The sequence below is a fragment of the Anabrus simplex genome, chromosome 1 (genome assembly GCF_040414725.1).
Source record: "Anabrus simplex isolate iqAnaSimp1 chromosome 1, ASM4041472v1, whole genome shotgun sequence".
Lineage (NCBI taxonomy): Eukaryota > Metazoa > Arthropoda > Insecta > Orthoptera > Tettigoniidae > Anabrus > Anabrus simplex.
This window is the reverse complement of record NC_090265.1, coordinates 1,137,269,503-1,137,291,182: the sequence shown is the minus strand read 5'-3', so window position 1 is coordinate 1,137,291,182 and position 21,680 is coordinate 1,137,269,503. Positions and strand designations below refer to the sequence as shown.

General features: G+C 38.0%; 1 protein-coding gene across 1 annotated transcript in view; it reads right to left on the bottom strand.

The window, feature by feature from the left end:
- Positions 1–21,680, bottom strand: part of poe (E3 ubiquitin-protein ligase-like protein poe) — a 797,274-nt gene that overhangs the window by 606,776 nt on the left and 168,818 nt on the right. The window contains exons 16-18 of the mRNA XM_067137373.2: positions 11,534–11,740; positions 4,956–5,128; positions 4,210–4,351 (exon numbers count right to left, since the gene is read on the bottom strand). Of these exons, the coding sequence (XP_066993474.2) occupies positions 4,210–4,351; positions 4,956–5,128; positions 11,534–11,740 (522 nt within the window). The remainder of the gene's footprint in view (positions 1–4,209; positions 4,352–4,955; positions 5,129–11,533; positions 11,741–21,680) is intronic.

The following is a 21,680-nucleotide window of genomic DNA, read 5'->3' as shown; positions in this document are numbered from 1 at the left end:
TCTTCTAGTACATGTGCAACGTTAGCATTCAAAACAAAGTTAATTATTTTTCTCTTATACTGTTAAAATTACTGTATATACGCAAATAATATGGACATATTTTTCCAAACCTGACGGCAGAAATTTAGGGCGGGTATGGGTATTACTTGCGTCAAGGTCATTACAGTATTCCTAACTTATAGAAACCTGAAAGTTGGTGCTTTTTCCTACCAATTCAATTGGCAAATCCGTTCCTGCTCTAACCAAGAAGCATGCTGCGTACATGTTGTGTTGTTCACGTGACGTCAGTTTAAGGTGCTCAATGTGAGCTCTCATTATAGTTTGTTCGCGCCTTAAGAACTCTCATGCAGCGGGAAGAAAGTAAGACGAGGCAAAGAGTTTAGTACATGATTGGGGAAAAAATATGACTCCTCTTGAACAGACAAGTAGTATCCACCGTGCATTTCGCAGACAAAAAGCAGAGCTTCCAGAAATCAAGAACAGGATATGTAAACATCCGACTTATACAGTTTGGATATCCCTTTCAGACCGAGTACGCACAATTGTGCGGGTTCGTATTTTCGTTATCCCTGACCGTATTTGATGTTTTTTCGGCGCTACACCAGACTGCAGTGATTGTGCAGGACACGTGGCGTGTATTTCAATTGATTCTAGTATGCGCTTGACCGCCAGGGCGAAGGAAAAAGAGTTTAAAAAGCACAGTTGATCGGCGAGATGGCAGGAAGCAGTAGTGCCAAAAGTAAGTATTTATTTACTGCGTTTATATTCATCTAGAAGCTTTACTGAATACCGGAATATATTCAATGAAGTGTGTACATTGGTTAGTGAATGTAAATTTTGAAGCTACACCATCGTACGTGATACGAGGTTTTGAATTTTGATACGCACAATTGTGTGGGTCCTGTTTTTCGGATGTTAGTTTTTATTTTGTAAAATAAACTATTAATTTGTGTATTGAGGAGCAGTTTAGTCAGTTCTTGACGTACAAACAAAAATTCACACCTCCAGTTTTCTTTCCGGTCTGAAAGGGATATGCAGTCATGAGTGAAATGGTATCAGTTGAAAGTAGTAGTAGTATTAGTAGTAGTAGCAGTCTGCTATAGCGAGTACAGCATATAGTGAGCCCCATGGTAACAACAGTTTCTTCTATACCAATGTAAATGGTCCGCTATTGGACATCATAAATTTTCCGGCTAACTCATTCCTAGTTGCCAGCGTTTTGCCCTAGTGCGTTAAGTTGGGCTCATCAGTTGGTAAATAGCACGGCTATATTCAGATTTCCTGAAATATTCAAATTCCCTGTGGGAATCAACATCTATATCATCTGATGGCTAGCCAGGCATCAATTTCTGGTAATGAAACAAATTGTCTCATAGTGTATTGGCACTGCTGGTGGCTTAAAGTAGCCTATGCAGTGGCCTCCACGGTATGCACTAGCCATGCGTCTTGGTGGGTGTGCTATTTACCAACTAATGAGCCCAACTTAGCACACTAGGGCGAAACGCTGGCAACCAGGAATGAGTTAGCTGGGAAATTTATAATGTCCAGTAACGGATCATTTATATTGGTATTATAAATTTACTCATTCGGGACAAATATTTCAGATTCCCTATGGGAATCAACATATATATCAGTTTCTTCTATGCTGCTCAAAAATTCTATATTAAACTGTGTAATATACTTCAGTTACAACAAGAAACCTTTCATGTATCTTCCATTAATACAAATGATTTAGCACGCATTGCCTTTTCCATCATCAATATTAATACATAGCAGCATTTATATGGAATACAATTAATCATTACCCATCGACTCGCAATTCCAAACAAATATGCAAGTTCGAAAAAAGGGGAAGAACATGTTTTCACAATAAGTGTGTATATAATGAGGCTGATACCAGGTGTTAACTCCTTAAATATGAAAGGCTGAAGGAAACGATCACTTAATTTTGATACCAGGTAGTGAAATTACAAGTGATTATTTTCATATTGACCATACTGAAGTTGAATTTTTAATGTTAAACATTAATTTATTGAAACCACCTATTCAATACTGGTTGAGTCTTTATGACTATAACAATGTCATTACATTAAGTATGAGTATGGTACATGTTCCGCCTGGCATTGCAGGCATTGTCAACCATTAATTCTATCTCCAAGTCAACGCTCTAAGTGGATGCTATTTTAGGATTAATCCTAGTCAATATTATTTATATAACAGTGCAAAGGAGCGATCAAGCCATCCATGTTTTAAAGGTCTAATGTGACGTTCTACTCTTGTTCACATTTAATGGAAATATATTGACTGTTAACTTTCATAATGTCAGTAATGAGAACAGCTTGATGCAATTGGGATTAATCATCTGTACATTTTTACAACTACTGAATGTTAACATGTGCTAGAACTATTCTTAAAAACTATGTTTACACAATATACATAATATATTCAAACTTATGGTACATTTAGGAACTGAACTGATCGAACTTGTCTTGAAGATTCAGTGGGATGTCTTACTCATATCCTGTTAAATGGAGAAAATGCTGATACTGGGATGGCATTGTAGTTTATTGAAGTCATAGCATTTAAATATTCCTTTTATATTTGTAGGACATTGAAACATGTTCAGCATATATGGTTTTTTGGGGAGGTCTAAATATTCTATAGATCAGCATCACTTCTTAGAAGAATGAGCATCAATATTTAGGTGCCTTATAATGGAATGGCAAGAATGCTGTTGGAGAGTTTGATCAAGATTTGTTAGATAACGGATTAATACATGACCGTATAAACTTGTTGTATGTTGTTTTGATGTGGAGCTTTTTTGAGGTTATTCAGTGTAAGGTTGAAGAGCAGTTCACTGGATTCTGGATGTAGTGTGTGGCTGGTGGATGTGTTTGTGGAATAAAACAAAAAAGTGTGCGAGTGCTATATTAGGATGATTTATTAGTTAGTAGATTTAACGTTCCTGAAACTTACCCTTTAGACGTTAGGAGGAGGTCCTGTTGTGTTGCTTGTGTGAGGTGGTCTGAACAGTTGCTTTATCTCTGCTTCTCGTATTGTAGGTATGTGTCATTGTTGGCAGGGAGTGAGTTGGGTTATGGTTGGATTTATAGTTTAAAGGTAGTGAAATGACGTAAGAATGAGACTTTCAAGATACGGCAGCATTCATCACCGATTTCAGAAGTTAGGTTATATAGTCTTTCATCTCTTTATTATTTCAGAAAGAATGTTCCCATGTTAATTTTTAGCAAAAAGGTGATCATTTCTCTACTGGGACCTGAGGTATGTTTTCATGACAAATGCACGTTAGGTTATGTGACACTGAGTAATAAAAATGAAACTTTTGCCACAGAAACCTAAGGAACAATACTACTTTTATTCTTAAGAACAAAATTGAACATGCACGTTCACATAGCATCAGAATTAGAAAACAACTAACAAATAAGCCACAGCGTGGAACTCATCTGCAAAAACGTAAGTTATTAACTAAATGATTAGGCCTATCATTTCATACGTTCATTCGTATCTTTTCCAGCTTATGAACAATTGGATACAATAACAATCTACGTAACAAACTTTTCACCGTTATGGATTCTTGCTATTACAGGCTTCTACTGTATCAATATTTAACAAAGCTAGTAATTTAAAAAAAACTTATTCTAAATTTCCTTTCCTAAAGTTAGGGTGCAGGAATTATTCAATGGCGGAGCTCAGCCCTCTGGTTGGATCCTCTACAGCTCCACCATCCGCTGTCATAGGTGGCCTAGGAATCAATGAAAAGGCGTACTAAGGAAATGAGGAGTGAGGTATAGTTTCCCGTTGCTTTCCTCACCGAGCCAGAAGTTGCTTTTACATATCTGTCTGCCAAGTCCACTGAAATGGATGCATCATCCGACCCTATGAGCAAAGTTTTCACACCATGCATAGCAAGGACTGGCTGCATAAGGAATGTCATTACTAGCATTGCTCATACCTCAGTCACTTTCATATTGTCAAAGCCAAGGGTAAGACAAGACAGGTCAATGAAAGTAACAAAATTGCTCTAACATATACCAGAAGACATAGTGCACTGTGAACACTAGGTCCTGCCAGCAAAGGCATGTACTGTATATGGTATAGGAATCAAAATACTCCATGAAAATTAATTTTACATTGTCGCATTCAGAAATAGATTACAATACAATAAATCACTACAGTAATCAGTTTTACCTTCATCCAACCAGTGAATGTCTTGCAAGCTGCTCGAGGACCCCACACCAATGAATGCAGCAACAAGGAAGGTGATGAAATCTCTTGTCCTAGAGCTAATTTATCCATGTATGGTGTTGACGGAGGGAGCAAGAGAAGTAATCTAAAAAACAATAAAAAATAAAAAATAAAATTCTGTAATTGATCATTCTCATTGAAGTATTTTCACTTCTTGGAGCATTTCTACTAAATATGACAGACTAGAGTAAGCTGTGGGTGCAGCTTAACACTTTCACTTTTTATAGATAAGCTTACTCCACATAACCAATTCACTTCTTCCAGATCTAAAAAAACAATTTTTGATAAATATATTTCTAATTACATTATTTATTATACCTACTGGGTTACTTTCTCCACCCTATGTTCCCTTTTCCTAACACCTTATAACTCCAACTTTTCTTGAATTTATCTATCTCTTTATTCTACACTTTTGCATCAAGAAAGAAAATTTCTGATTTGGAACTGATGAAGGAAACACACATCTATGATTACTGCAGTGTGTGAATATGTGTTTGTCCTTTTCCTTTTATATTCGTCTCAACCTTCTGTTGTGCTCTCTCATTGTGGAATTATGATTAATCTTGTATGTCTTATCCTCCTTCCTAACCTTCAATTTTCAATTATGTATAAGACAATGTAAAAATGATTTCTAAGTGTCTAAGACTTAAATTCCATTTCTTGCCATTTCTAAAAGAAAAATCTCCTACCTCCAACAGATAGTGAAGCAATACTGTATTGCACACAGTCCAGTGAAGCTCAACTTTTCTGACCTCTTCATGCTAGGACTGCACTGGTTTGTTACATTTAGCACATCAATCAATGCATCTACCAGGAGAGGATACTTCAGTTTGTCTGTGGTGCCAAGGATGAAATTACATGCCTGAAAAAAAGAAAATATATATATATTTATTTATTTATTTATTTATTTATTTATTTTACATTTTATGACCTACATTGAACCACTCTAGTCAATTATAGACAGGATTTCTTAATTTCCTATCAACCCAATATTTTTTCATTCTGAGAGATGCTGCCTTCCTTTGTTCTGTTGAAAATACCCTCCCATTAGACCTTTTATTAATCTTGGTCTATAGCCTGGTGTGTGTGTCCTGAAGTATCTTAATTTTTCTGTTTGGTTTTGAGATCGTCTATTGTTATTTGTAATTCTATATCATCCTTCTTAATTTCCATGATCCATTTAATCTTGGTCTTCCCATTCCATGTATGTTTAGTATTCAGCCCGAAGGCTGGTTTGATCCTCTACAACTCCGCCAACAGCTGTAAATAGCCTAGGCGTCACTGAAGAGGCGTACTAGGGAAATGAGGAGTGAGGTAGTTTCCCGTTGCTTTCCTCACCGAGCCAGCCGTTGCTATTACATATCAGTCTGCCAAGCCCACTGAAATGCATGCACGAACCGACCCTATGAGCGATATTTTCACACCATTCATAACAGGGACTGGCTGCATAAGGAATATTATTACTAGGATCACTCATACCTCAGTCACTTGCATATTGTCAAAGCCAAGGATGAGACTGAGACAGGTTGCCATTCCATAATTTTTCAAATATTCTTCTGCTAATTCTGGTGTCAGGTGCTCTGATAAGATATCCAAAGAATGATACAAGTTCTTTCCTAATAGTGCTCAATACTGGTTCAATTTCCTGATAAACTGTCCTATTTGATGCTTTTCTCCCTTGTCCAGTAACCTGTTTATTTATGCACTAGCTGATGTACCCGTGCTTCGCTACGGGATTCTCAGAAAGACTGTCTTTGTATTTTTCCTACCTGAAGTCGTCAGAAGGAATGTAGTGATTAAAAGCAATGTTATATAAAATACTCAATCAAAATTAATAAACCGCATATTTTCTCACTTTTAACGAACAGTACTACGGTGCCGATCTTACAGTCCAAAGTTCCAGTGCTGCAATGACCAGACCGCAGACAGCCGTGAACACTTCTCTGCCATTATTCCTTTAAATATGCACACTGCTCATTCCAATCAGTGCCTCAGAGTAGGAATTGAATAGCTCGAATGCTATGATGAACCAGTTTGTTACGCATCAGTAGTATCAGAAATTTACCTAACTCCCCAGCTACTTCCCGCCAATTTTCAGGCAGGCTGTTATACTCGGTATGACCAGGTGAGTTGGCTGTGCGGTTAGGGGCGCATAGCTGTGAGCTTGGATCCGGGAGGTAGTGGGTTTGAACTCTACTGTCGACAGTCCTGAAGATGGTTTTCCGTGGTCTCCAATTTTCACACCAGGAAAATGCTGGGGCTGTAAAGTATTTAACATAGGGGCTGCTTCCTTTCCACTCCTAGCCCTTTCGTGTCCCATCGTCGCCATGAGTCCTATCTGTGTCGGCGCGACGTCGAGCAGATTTTAAAAAACTCGGTATACAGCAGTAATCACATCTATCGGAGATGAATGGCAACGGACACACAAAGCAAATCACAACAAACAATGGTCAATGTAATGTTATTGTTGATCAGTGTTATGAGCTTTCTGTATTGTAGGCCTTCACAATCAGTTTTCGTTCGACTCTGTAATATAAGGCCTCTTATAAAATTAATTATAGCGTAGACTGTAGTTCCTTATTCCCCGACTTTACATACTGATTTTCATTCAATTCTGTTTACCCATTTTCTCGTGACGGCGCTGATATGATCTTAGCAACAAAAATCCATATTCATGAATATCTCCGTTACGGTTAAAATGTATAAGACATAAATGATCGGAAATTTAATACTATGTAACTTTATTTATATAGTAATTGTCACTAAGACCACTAATAACACAAATATTCGAGAATTACATTTTGGGCCTTCCCCTAAACTACCATTTCGCTCAGCGTGAATAAATTTCTTTATGGCCTACATTGTAGTGACTTATTCCTCGAATTTGCATACCGATTTTATTTACGATGGGACAACTAATAACAAATATTTGATAATTAAATTTTAGGCCTTCCCCTAAACTACCATTTCTCTCAGCGTGAATAAGATTATTAGATTGTATCGACTTATTCGTCGACTTTGTATACCTATTTTAATTAAGATAGGACCACTAATAACATAAATATTTGCGAATAACATTTTAGGCCTTCCCCTAAACTACCATTTCTTTCAGAGTAAATACATATTATTTATAGTTTATATTGTAGCAACTTATTTTAGAACTTTACATACCAGTTTTCATTAAGATAGGACCACTAATAACATAAATATTTGAGAATTAAATTTCAGGCCTTCCCCTAAACTACCATTTCAATCAGCGTGATTAAAAAAATTTATAGCCTAGATTGTAGCGGTTCATCACCCGACTTTATATTCCGATTTTCAATAAATTCTCTTCAGCCGTTTTCTCGTGATGCGTGTACATACATACAGACAGACAGACAGACAGACAGAAATTACGGAAAAGTAAAAAATGCATTTTCATGTTACTGTGGACATGACCGATACAGAAATACGATTCTTTTCAAATTCTGAGCAATGTACAGACAAAACTCTTATTTTATATATATAGATGTTCTAATTATTCTTCTTTCTGTCTGAAGTATTTTGTTTGTTTTAGCGGTATTGGTAGTTTTAAAAATGGTTTTACTAACATAAGGTATTTCTGGCTGTGCGACTGTTTTATAATGTCTTCATTTTGCTGCTAGCGATAAGCTTTTTTGTTTACTGTATGTAGTCTTGGTAATATAATTTGCTTTGTTTAACTTATTTATTGTGTTATGCCAAGCTGATATCTCATTAAGTTATGATTTTTCTTAAGTACTTAAATTCATCAAGAATTTTGATTTCTTCTCCGTCAATTATTTTATTTACCAGTGGGGGATGTGTAAACATTATCTCAGAATTATTGAAGGATATTGTAAGACCTATTTTTGTGCTATTTCCAGTAGAGATTTAATTTGATGCCGAGTTTCCTGAATACTGTTGGACAATCAGAGCAAGGTCATCAGCAAATCCTAAACAGAAACATTGGAGCTTCCAACTTTTATGTTCTTTGGGTTGACCTTGTACAATTCCCTTGTTATAAATTCTACTGCACCGGGCGAGTTAGCCATGCGGTTAGGGGCGCGCAACTGTGAGCTTGCATCCTGGAGATAGTGGGTTCGAATTCCACTGCCGGCAGTCCTGAAGATGGTTTTCCGTGGTTTCCCATTTTCACACCAGGCAAATGCTGAGCTGTACCTTAATTAAGGCTACGGCCTCTTCCTTCCAACTCCCAGCCCTTTCCTATCCCGTCATTGCCATAAGACCTATCTGTCGGTGCAACATAAAGCCACTAGCAAAAAAAAAAAAAAAAAAAAATTCTAATGCACAATTAAATAGTAATGGTGATAAATGGTCTCGTTGTCTTAAACATGTTTTCATCAAAAATGGTTCAGAAACCTCTCCTCTAAACTTTACTTTTGATATGGTATTAGTTAAAGTTCTATCACTTTAATTTAGGATGGAGTCCAAAATTCCATAATTTAATGATCGTCACTGACATACACCAGTAATCTTCTAGATTATTTACAAAAATAGAAATTATTCAAGCATGCGAATAAAATACAGCGGTAATAAAGAGAAGAAAATGTCACTTATTCAAGTCTCACTTCTGTTAGATCATGATAGCAGTCAATGGATTTTACGTTAATATGCCTCATAAAAATACTAGAAAAGACAGAAGTGAAACAAGATCAGAGGTTTCGTTTATTCCAATGTTTCTTCATCATTATGAGATAGCAACTGGGGGATTTTAGTGCAGTGAATTATTTGTGGAATCAGAATTTTATGAGTTAGTAGCAGAACAGACAAATATTCATGCGGAATATTTACAAAGAAAAACTGGTGCTGATGATACTACCTGGCAAGACACCAACGCTGATGAAATAAGGGCATATGTAGGAGTTATAATTTATATGGGATTGGTTGATTCACCTGAAACAGGCGATTACGTCCTAGGAGACTTTTGCATGTGCCTATTAGTAAGGCAGGCAATGCCACAAACAGTTTAGGGGACTTGGGCAATATTTACATCTACTGTAAGTAGCAATGTAAACAGGCCAACACCACAAGATGAACATTACAATACAGTGGAACCTCGATTCTCCGTTTTTGGAGGGGCCATGAAAAAAAAAAAAAAAAAAAAAACAGCAGTATCTGATAGCGGATCATTTCGCTAACATACAACCCATGTGCTTTCTGTTTACTGCTGTGTTCTGGGTGTTACTGGCACGCTAGTGACTTTGCATATTATTAAGAGTTTCTTTCGTGCTAATATGTAGTAATATAACATTAGTTAAGTTGGTAGTCAGTCTTTATCTTGGTATTTAGGATTTACTTCTATCTTAATTTATGTTTTTATTTAAAGTTCCGTGTGGAGTGAAGATGGGTGAGCCCAGCCCTTCTCACGTAAAGCATAAGAAGGGAAAAGTATTGAGAATTGGAGAAAAACAGTGTGTTCAAGGTTTTTAAGAAGTTTAGTGACGCAAATCCTGGTAGTACTCTCAAAAATGTGATGAAGTTAGTAGCTGCCACTTTTTAATGTCATCCTACAGCATATTAAGGACTTGTGTGCAAGTGTCGAGTAGATGAAATCGCACTGCGATCGGGAAGGCAAGTTTTAAGGTTACCGCTGCACCATTATTCTTTCGATCCAATTGAAAGTGTGTGGAGCCAAGTTAAGGGCCATGTGGCTAGGAACAAAATTTTTACCCTTCCGGAAGTAAGAAAATTGCTGTTGGAAAGGATTGAACTAGTGAGCACTCAACGTTGGAAAACGTATGTAAAACAAGTCGAGACAGAAGAAATATGAAGGTGGGATATAGACCAATTAGTAGACGATGCCATTGAACGGATAGTGATAAATGTGAACGCCTCCGACAACGATGATGACGACATGGAGGGAATTGAGTAACCTATCTTTCTTCCGCAGGTGATATTGAGTACATTAATCTTTAGAATTGTATTGAATATCACCTTGATTCATTCTGGTGATTGTATAAATGTTTTATTCTTATTATAACATGTTAGTTACAGATTATTTGAACTGGTTATCGATCTCGCGGTTTCTTGACTGATGTGTTTATGTAACTAGTACTGCAACGCACACGTGGCCAGACTTGTTATTCTTATCTCCCAGGTAATTTGCGATAGGGTATAGTGTTGCTACTGTGGGTATAATCTGAATAGCTTCAGTAAAGGGAAGACGAAACAATAGTAGGTCTACTGTGTAACCGAATGAGTTCTATGGGCCATATAGATGTAGCTTTCATTCTTCTGGAGATCATAGGTTCGAAACGCATCCTAAAGATTGTTTTACATAGTTTCCCTATTTTTACACCAAGCAAATACTGGGACTGTTATGAACACGGCTCTTCCTTCCTAGTCCTTCCCTTTCCCTATCTCACAGATGCCGAAAGCATGCCTGAATTAGCGCGACAACTATTCGCAAAAGAAAGAAGAAACCACACACACAACCCACTTTTTAGTGTCATTATTATGAGTGCATACTTGGCAGTAAATATAACAATCCCTCCTGGTTGATCGGGCCAAGTTATTCTGATATGGATGTAGTCGAAATGACATTTTAATTCCACGGAAATCATCCCAAATATAATAAATTGTATCAGTAGGCAAGAATTGTAGTTAAGTTGACAGTTACCAGACCTATTCCTTGTGTCAGTCTCTAAAAAAAAAACCCCTTATATTATCTCTTCAAACACAAACTCGTATTTTAAACTATACCTCCCTATATATTTCAAAAGAATTGCTGCAATTTCGCAGCAGACAACCCACAGAGAGGCCCGTCAGACTGACTTTTCTTCCCTGAACCGTCTCAATATGATAATACAAATCATATTTTTTTAATGGTAAATAACCTCTGATTGCGATTCAATCCAAAAATTTAAAGTTAAACAGAGTTCTCGGCAGTGTTTAATCATTGCTGGCTGAATGTTGGTTTTAGACTGTGTAAGTGATAAATAACATCTTTGCAACGCGGCAGCAATAATTGTTTAACCGTAAACATCGTCTAAACACAGTTTCTGCAATTGGCCCTAAAGGATTTATCATTTAGTAGTAGTATTATAAAAAATGATTTAAAAATTGTCACCGTATCTTTTAAAATGCCCACTATAATATTTTTCAAAAACATGTGCTGGTTTCCAAGCTTTTTCAAGATTTCCCACATAGGATTCATAACACAACAGTAACTTAGAATTTCACAAAAAGACGACAAAGAGAGCAAGTAATAAAAGAAGGTAATAAGAAGAGATCGTGTACATACTAGACCATCCAGTTTGGGAGTATCTTGATTGTTGATCTCTGCAACTGTTAGGCTATAAAATCTTGGCTTCATGGAGAACTCATCCTGGGGTCCAAACTTGCGGTAGATATCTTCTATTTCTGGCCAAGGGCAATAGATGCGTGATGCTTTGCTCTCTGTACTGCCATCAGTCACCATACTTGTGGCACTGAACAAGTTCCACTGAACCTATAGAATAAATAGAAAATAAGGCAAATACAATCTCTGAAATTCTAATTCCAGTCAAGGTAAAAAAGAGAATGAATAATAGTAACATGACCCCATTCATCTTATAGCACAATATAAGGACAATCTACTAGTAAAATGCTAAAACCACTGGTTTTCAAACATGGCCTAAAACGTGCTCAAAACAGACCTAATCAACTATATATATATATATATATATAGTTAGTATGATACTCTTTCAGGATTTATTAAGTAATGGCAATGTATGTATGTACACACATGTTCATAAAACAGAACACCTTGAAACACTAGAGATGATGTTTGAGTCATCAGTCCATAGACTGGTTTGATGCAGCTCTCCATGCCAGCCAATCCTGTGCTAACCTTTTGATTTCTACGTAACTATTGCATTCTACATCTGCTCTAATCTGCTTGTCATATTCATACCTTGGTCTACCCCTACCATTCTTACCACCTACACTTCCCTCAAAAACCAACTGAAGAAGTCCAGGTTGTCATAAGATGTGTCCTATCATTCTATCTCTTCTTCTCGTCAAATTTAGCCAAATCGATCCCCTCTCCCCAATTCGATTCAGTATCTCTTCATTCGTGATTCGATCTATCCATCTCACCTTCAGCATTCTTCTGTAATACCACATTTCTTCATATTCCACTTCACAGGACATGTCCATTAGTATGCTCCGCAGAAACTATGAGCATTCCAGTCACCTACGTTCAGCATGTGATAACTTGTTCCATGCGTGATGGCATCGACGCGTATAAGGCGCGAATGGCGTCCTGGGGTATAGCCATCCACGCTGCATTTACCTGGTTCCACAGTTCATCTTTGGTGGTTGGCATTGGGTCACAGCACCGCACCTGTCGTTTCACCATATACCAAACATTTTCGATTGACAACAAGTCTGGTGATCGGGCAGGCCAGGACAACAGTCTGACATTCTGTGACAAAAAGAAGGCACATGTTCATGCAGCAACACGTGGTCGCACATTGTCCTGCTGAAATATGGCGTCTGGGGTGTCGTGCAGAAAGGGTGTGGCTACGGGTCGCACGATGTCATTCATGTATGTCAAACTGGTTACAGTGCCATGGACATGCACCAACTGTGATTTGTGGTTGAACCCAATAGCACTCCACACCACAAAGCCTTGAGTTGGCACTGTATGTCTTGTGCGAATGCAGTCAATGTGATGCCTCTCCCCCTGTCTGCGGCGAACCAAAATGCGGCCATCATTTTCAAAATAACAGAACCTGACTTCCTCCAAAACCAAAATCTGCTGCCATTCCTGTCCCCAGTGACGTCGTTCCAGACACCATTGCAGTCTAGCGTGTTTATGCACATTAGTCAAAGGTAGGCGGAGAAGTAACGATGCACCGGTAAACCAGACAGTAATTAACAGCGATGGACTGTCACTTCTGAGTGTTACACTGTTCGATCCTTGAGATGGTCTTTAGTAAACCTTGCATGCAAGAGGTTTTTGTTCTTTTACGTGCCAATAAATCTACGACATGAGACTGACGTATTCGGGCACCTTCAAATACCACCGGACTGAGTAAGGATCGAACCTGGGACCATTTGGGATCAGAAGCCCAGTGCCTCAACCATCTGAACCACTCAGCACGGCAATAAAAAAGCAACAGAAAACACCCTGTTTGTATGAAAGTTTCACAAAATGCTAAATTAGCCGGAATATAAAATATAAACCATAACAACAACAACAACAACAACAAAACAAAACAAAAACCTGTTCAATCTTAATTCTGGAATTCAGACATTACGAACCATCGAAAGTTCAATGTGATAGGTGTGCCTACATGTCGTGACACAGTTTTCTGATGTGTTACAGTCTATGCAAAACTTTCAAGCGAAGCGTCGCTCCATATATACAACATTGTTCTTAATTATTTCCACATTTCAATGTTTCATCATTTTTGCCCTGAAGGTAGCTCATGTACCCCAATTAAAGTCTCAGGCACACCCCTAGGGATACATGTACTAGTTTGAGAACCACTGTTTTAGATGATTACGTTTCTGAAAGTGGTGATTAACTACAACAAATCCTACTTTCCGACCTGAGGAAACCATTATGGTATAGGATCAAGTTATTAGTTCCACATGTTGAGAACAGATGGACCAAAAGAAGGAAAAATATGAGAGGTCAACAGCCTCATAAAATATGACAGTGATAACCAAACAGAAACAAGAGATGAATAAGTTCAGGAAACAGATGGAGAACTGTAACTTGCAAGGTAGGATAATTAAAACATTATCATTCAAGCTTTTCAGAGTCATCTTCCTTAGTGAAAGAGATTTCAAGAATTCCTTTTACAAGCTGTTAAGAACAGCACCAATGCTGGTAGTAATGGAAAAGTGCTATGGCCTGTCTGGAGTAAAATCTAGAATATGGGCATAAAAGTCAGGTGGGTATATTATCCAAGAATACTCAATTACAACAAATTGCAAAAATGTATTTATGATGCCTTTAAAATCTACACACAGAATGAATTGGCTTTACATCGCACAGACACAGATAGGTCTTATGGCGACGATAGGCTAGAGAAAGGCTATGAGTGGGAAGAGGCCATGGCTTTAATTAAGGTACAGCCTGGTATGAAAATGGGGCACCACGGAAAACCATCTTCACAGCTGCCGACAGTGGGGTTCGAACTCGCAACATGTTATTATTGTGGAGAAAGCTAATATGTGCAAGCTGGATGGCATTGCAGAGGAAGTCCATGAATGGTTTGTTATCAACTTGGCTGATGATGCAGATGATGATGACAACACTGGCATGGAAGAAATCCAGAAGGTAAAAATTTGAGGTATGAGAGTCCACCTTTTCAAATTTTGTAATTTGTGAATCTCGATTCAATATGGACCAAACAATGAAATTCTTGATGTTGAATGGAAGAAATAGAACAACTGCAGGACAGCGAATAAATTGTGAGTCTTACTTTTACCATTAATGCATGATCAACTTCTTTCTTTTATTTGTTTTATTATGTTTCTGTTCAAAGAGGCAACTGTTATTTCAATGAAAAAAAAAATGGCTTTTAGTGCCAGGAGTGTCCGAGGACATGTTCGGCTCGCCAGGTGCAGGTCTTCTGATTTGACGCCCATAGGTGACCTACACGTCGTGATGAAGATGAAACGATGAAGACGACGCATACACCCAGCCCCTGTGCCAGAGAAATTAATCAATGATGGTAAAAATTCCCGACTCTGCCAGGAATCGAACCCAGGACTCCTGTGACCAAAGGCCAGCACGCTAACCATTTAGCCATGGAGCCAGACATTTCAATGAGTTTGTATATCTGATCAGGCGCATTGTGGCTGGCATGATATTTGTGTATGACTAAACATTACGATGTTCTTCCCTTCAATCTCTCAATTTCAAACCTCAAAGCAGAAATACAAATGATTCTAACTCCTCTGTGATTTTTAAAAAACATAATAATGAGGATTATTGCTAAGGCAAAACAGTCTAATGAACAAACAGGAAATGTTTTGGAACAGGTAGTAGTTCAGAATACACATGCTTGCAATTGTTTTATTCGACTCAAACCCGGTGAGATAGACTGTAGTATGGAAGTGAAGTTACCACACCCTTACTTTGCCTAGTGCAAAAACAGGATACAATAGGAAACCATATTCAGGACTGCTGAGAAAGGGGATTCAACCCACCTTCTCCCAAATGCAAGCTACAGTAACACTACATGATCTGAACAGCGCTGCCAACATGCTCAATGAACTGATAAAAACTTGTGGAGGAGAGAGGGGGGAGAAAGAGAGAGAGTGAGAGAGAGAGAGAGAGAGAGCGCATTAGTGAAGTTTGCCATTATCCTTTTGTATTTTCCTTCCTGTGGCTTCCACTTCTCAAACTGACCTATCATTGTGTACTTTCCGATCCTCCTTCATAATCTATATACTTGTACACTTGCTTGGAACCTTACCTTTATAGATGTTAAATAATGGTGGTGATTATTGTTTTAAGAGGAAGTAGAACTGGGCAACCAACCTCTAGTACATTAATCAGAGGGGGAAAAATGGATGGGGTCAGAGACACTTTGAAGGTATTGGCCAAAGAAAGAGAGCCTTGAAGGGTGTGAAAATGAAAGACTCCCTAGGCTTCTATACATAATACCGTCAGGCCCAGAAAATAACTAGAATTGACCAAGGTAGGTCGGATATGATAGATGAAAGTGAGGAGCCTGGCACAGGTGGAAGCAATCCCAGGACTCGGCTAAGGGCCTTGTGTTACATGTTATAAACCTCATTTTAGGACCGTATTGAAAATTTTTACAGTTCAACAATAATAAAGGTGTTTTAATTTGTTCCACCTATTCAATACTTATATTTTAACTTATAGTGGTTACATAAACAGATTCTTAGTTACATGGGACATGTTTGGCCCTCAATTAAGGGCATCTTCAGCCTAAACACAATCATCAACAATACAACTAAATTAAAAGTGAAAGTTAAAAGTTTAGTCAGTTATTAAAATTCGGAACATAAAAATGTGAAAAGTGATGCAATATATAAAGATGTTAATGGAAAACTGTCTTATGAATAAACTATAATCTTGTCGGAGACTAAAACAACTTCTATTAAAATTCTATTTAAAAACACTTCATATAAAATATTAGTGGAAAACCAAAGTGGTAATAATACAAAGCCAATGACATGAGGGCGTGAACACAAGCATAAACTTGATTGTCATGAATACAATCTTTCCAAGGCCGCTGATGATATTCGTCAGCAAGTGAGACAGAAGCATCTGTTGAAAAATTGTAAGTGGCCCTTAGCACCGGTAAGTAATAAAAATGGCTGAAACCTTGTCAGGAAAAAAAAAAAGGGAGAATGCTGAACAAATTAGAAAGTTTATACATCTATTTAGATCAGACGTACAATAAGCAACAGAATCTTAATGAAACCACGGACAATAAAAGTATGTTGCACGAATTAATGCCGAAATTATTAAAGTCAGTCAGTTCAAATAAATTTAGGATACCTAATATATTTAATTCTTCAAACTCTAATACTCCTCCCATACCCACAGATATTAGGCCTACTTCTAGCAATACGGTTGACTCCGCCCCTTTGTCAGCCTCGTCACAACTGACTCCACCCATCCTCTCCTCCCTTCCGCACTCCCCTATTCCTTCCCCTCCGAGTTCACTGCCGCCTCTGCAGCACTGTTACAACACCAGACTCAGAGCCAACAGACGGGCAACAATCAACACAACAGTAGATAACAAATAACTTCCACTTACATGTAAGTCCTCATCTGTTTCAATTTTATGTAAATCGAATTCTCTCCTTACGTTCAATTTATGTCTTCTTTTCCTTTTCTTACAGGAAACATTATTTCTGCATCTACTGACATTTTCTGGCAAGGTTTCAGCCATTTTTATTACCTACCGGTGCTAAGGGCCACTTACAATTTTTCAACAGATTCTTCTGTCTCACTTGCTGACGAATTTCATCAGCGGCCTTGGAAAGATAGTATTCATGACAATCAAGTTTATGCTTGTGTTCACGCCCTCATGTCGTTGGCTTTATATTATTACCACTTTGGTTTTCCACTAATATTTTATATGAACTGTTTTTAATTAGAATTTTAATAGAAGAAGTTTTAGTCTCCGACAAGATTATAGTTTAATCATAAGACAGTTTTCCATTAACATCTTTATATATTGCATCACTTTTCATATTTTTATGTTCCGAATTTTAATAACTGACTAAACTTTTAACTTCCACTTTTAATTTAGTTGTATTGATGATTATTGTGTTTAGGCTGAAGATGCCCTTAATTGAGGGCGAAACATGTCCCATGTAACTAAGAATCTGTTTATGTAACCACTATAAGTGAAAATATAAGTATTGAATAGGTGGAACAAATTAAAACACCTTTATTATTGTTGAACTAAGGGCCTTGTGGTCGCTAACCCACGCTCCCAAGCTAATAGACCCTGAGGCCCCTTTCAGTCGCCTCTTACGACAAGCAGAGAATAATTTGGGTGTTAGTCTATCACCTCCGCAAGGGGAGGATGTTATACAGTTTAACTATCCTGTTCTACTTGTAGCTAAACAAAGGCATTAAATAACATTTTTCAGGTCCAAGTTTGACTTCATCATGTCCTAGAACTAGTCAGTTGTCATGAAGAGCAATGATGATGATGATGATGATGATTGTTGTTTAAAGGGGCCTAACAGCTAGGTCATCAGTCCCTAATGGTACGAGGTGAACGAAATTAAAATTAAAACAAAATTTACCCACTGACTAGAATCAAAAACAAATTATGAAAGAACAATAATGAAACAAAAACAATCGGTGGATCAAATTCACAAAGCCTAAATTACTGGGATGGTGCATTATTATCTAAAGGGGTCCAAAAATCCAGGTTGCTGGCCCCTCATAATGGTATTAATCACTGGGAGGTAGAACCATGTTGTTATTCCTATAGTGGTACTAATCACAGATAACGTAGACTCAAGGCATTTCTCTAATGGTAGTACTAATCACAGGAAATGTAGACCTATCGTATGTCGCACACAATGGCATCTCTCACAGGTGTAACAAACCCATGGTGTTTCATACAAAATAGTACTACTCACAAGCAACGCAGACCCATAGCGGGACGGGCGCCAGTATTCCCGTGGTGTCCCTCACTATGTGGAACTAATCACGGGCAACGTGTACTCGTGATGTTGCTCACACAGTGCTACTAATCATAGGTAATGTGGACCCATGGTGTATGACACATTATGGTAACAACCAGAGATAAACCCATGGTGAATATTGAATTTTCACGACCACATTGTAATCAAAACCAACTTTCAACCTATTAGGTCGTGTTACGTACATTTAGTACGTGTAAAAGAGATGATAAGTACAAAACAAAAATGGCCAACCGGACACCAGTGGGATCCGAACCGACAACCTCCTGATTTTGCATCGGTTGCTCTACCAATTAAGCTATGGTGGCCTAGGTCATCCTTGTTCTGTTGGAAAGGATCTAAGCTACAGGTCTGGCACTAATGCCATCACACCGTAGTGCGCGTTGTGGGTTCGGATCCCACTGGTGTCCAGTTGGCCATTTTTGTTCTGTACTCAACATCCCTTCTACACGTACTAAATGTACGTAACACGACCTAATAGGCTGAATGTCGGTTTTGAAACCTATGGTATTCGTCACATAATGGAACTACTCTCAGGTAACGCACACCCACGGTTTTCACACACAGCGGTACTTACCAAGGGCGCCAGCCAAACCCGTAGTTTTTCTCACATAGTGGTACTAATCACAGACAACGTATACGCACGGTGTTTCTGGTAAAGTGGCTTGTGATAATTTGTTTACGTAAGTTAAAAGTCACTTGACCATCTCTCAACTTTATTTTATCAAACATTACGTTTTAAAAATACAATTCCGATGTCATTCTTATTATTTAGTTCTAACCACTAGTCGATCAACATCATTTTACAGCAATTTTACTACTAGTCTGTTACAAACTATCGTTTTATTCATTTTACTCATATTATTAGTATTTCAATGTTAGTATTGTAAATACTTTCCCCAATTATAAACTTCTCACTCATAACATTGTCTTTAAAACCAATATTGCACTAGTGTTTTACTGTATGTTCATTTTCTTTCAAGTCTCTTCAAGGCTTTTTATAAATCAGTTTTAACTTATTTATGTGTAAATCAGGTGCCTGATTTTATTTCAAGGTTAAACCCATGGCTGATGATGCTTATATGTAAGGTGAAACGTGTACCATTTTAATTGACATGTCAATGTAATTTAACAAAGACAAGATTTATTGTATTGATTAGGTGGACAAGTTAATAAATTAACTTATTTGTTATTATTTCAACATGGACATTAGTTTGCGCAGCCAAATGCCCGCTCGCTCGCCTCGGAGGAATACACACAATCTTAGAACAAACGACAGAACCGTGGTGTTCCTCACATAAAGGCACTACTCACTGGCAACGTAGACCCATGGTGTTCCTCACATGGTGGTACTAATTGTAAGTAACATCGACCCATGGTCTTCCTCACGTAATGGTACTAAGCACTAGTAGTTTCATGGTTCTAATATCATCCCTTGGTCGCCCCTTTTAATCGCCTCTTACAACAGGCACAGGTACTGCGGGTGTATTCTTTGTCTACGTCCCCCACCCACAGGGGTTGTCAAAGTTCCTCAGCGTTTCGTGGTCCATTACAGTTGTCTTTGATACTATATAGCTATCCACTCCTATGCTGTTTGTTATTTGTTTGAAGAAGCTGTGTCTCAGTTGTCCACATGATGTGTTTCCTTCGCTGAAACCTGCTAATATCTCTATCAATTCTGAATGCTGTATCATATGCCCCCACAAGAACAAACACCACTTGCATACGAGGTTTACTAAAGGACATTGGAATTGACCTTTTTCTGCCCACATTTTCAATCTATTTATCCCTAGATTTCAACCTATTATTTACGAAGAACTGAAGCAGAGCAGATTGTTTCACAAAAGTTAAATATAATGAAAAGCTACTGACCACAATGTATTCAAACCTCCACACATACTGGATACTGGAGGAAGCAGTATTGATATTGTGATATTGTGATACTTGGATCACAGTTTGAGGAAACAGCACAGATGCCCTTGATGGCATGCCAGACCAAAGCTGCCACATCATCCACTTGAACTATTTTACTTTCTCCCCTTTTCAGTTTCAGAGATTTAGGATTCTTTATTTCAGCTGGCCAGTCTTTATGAATGGGTCTGTAGTTGCACAAGCATGTACAGTACTCCATTATCATGTAAGTGCTGTAATGAGAAAAAATTTGTCAAAATCTTATAATAAATTCATGCCAACGTGGTTTCCCAACAGCATGTCCTTGTTCCTTCCTACCATGATAGATATTGCTTTTGAGAACATCCTCTTTCGGAGTGGCAAGAATCCACGCTTTGAAATCCCACTTTACTGGTTTCTCTCTTATATACAGTTTCAGAACATTGCATCCTTTCAATGGAACCATTGCCTCATCAATGGCTAATTCTCTGCCTGAATTGTATTTGTGCTGGAAACTGTTCATTATTTGCAAGAGTCTGAGAACTATGTCGTAACAGGAATCATCTTTGGCTTTTACCTGTCCAACGTCCAGAACATGAAAATATTTTGTAGGAATCTTATATCTCCTAAAAGTCATATAGTTTTTTGTTACAGGACACTCAATTCCTGGACTAAACCAATAATCATATGATTCTGAAAGTGGAAAGATGCCCATGAATATCAGAACTCATTTGGAAGCTTTTATTTCCTCTTCCCAATCCGTATCTATTTTACTGAACTGTGCCTGTTTGAATGCTGCATTGATATTTGAGCAATTGGCTGCGTCACTGAATAGTCTGTCTCCTCCTAAAATAAGTAAAAAATAATCTATTTCTCACAATCCACCTTCCATATTATGGACATCACCCCTTTAATCATTCAGAGTAACGAAATGTTTGTGTTACCGGAATTGTCAGCGCATTACCGTGAGGTCCGATTTCTTGATACCGTTTTCACTTATATTACTTTTTTTTTTTTTTTTTTTTTTTTTTTTTTTTTGCTAGGGGCTCTATGTCGCACTGACACAGATAGGTCTTATGGCGATGATGGGATAGGAAAGGCCTAGGAGTTGGAAGGAAGAAGCGGCCGTGGCCTTAATTAAGGTACAGCCCCAGCATTTGCCTGGTGTGAAAATGGGAAACCACGGAAAACCATCTTCAGGGCTGCCGATAGTGGGATTCGAACCTACTATCTCCCGGATGCAAGCTCACAGCCGCGCGTCTCTACGCGCACGGCCAACTCGCCCGGTATATATTATTACTGTTACCAACAAAATTGTCTTCATTAGTATGTTCTTCACTCACTAAAAATTC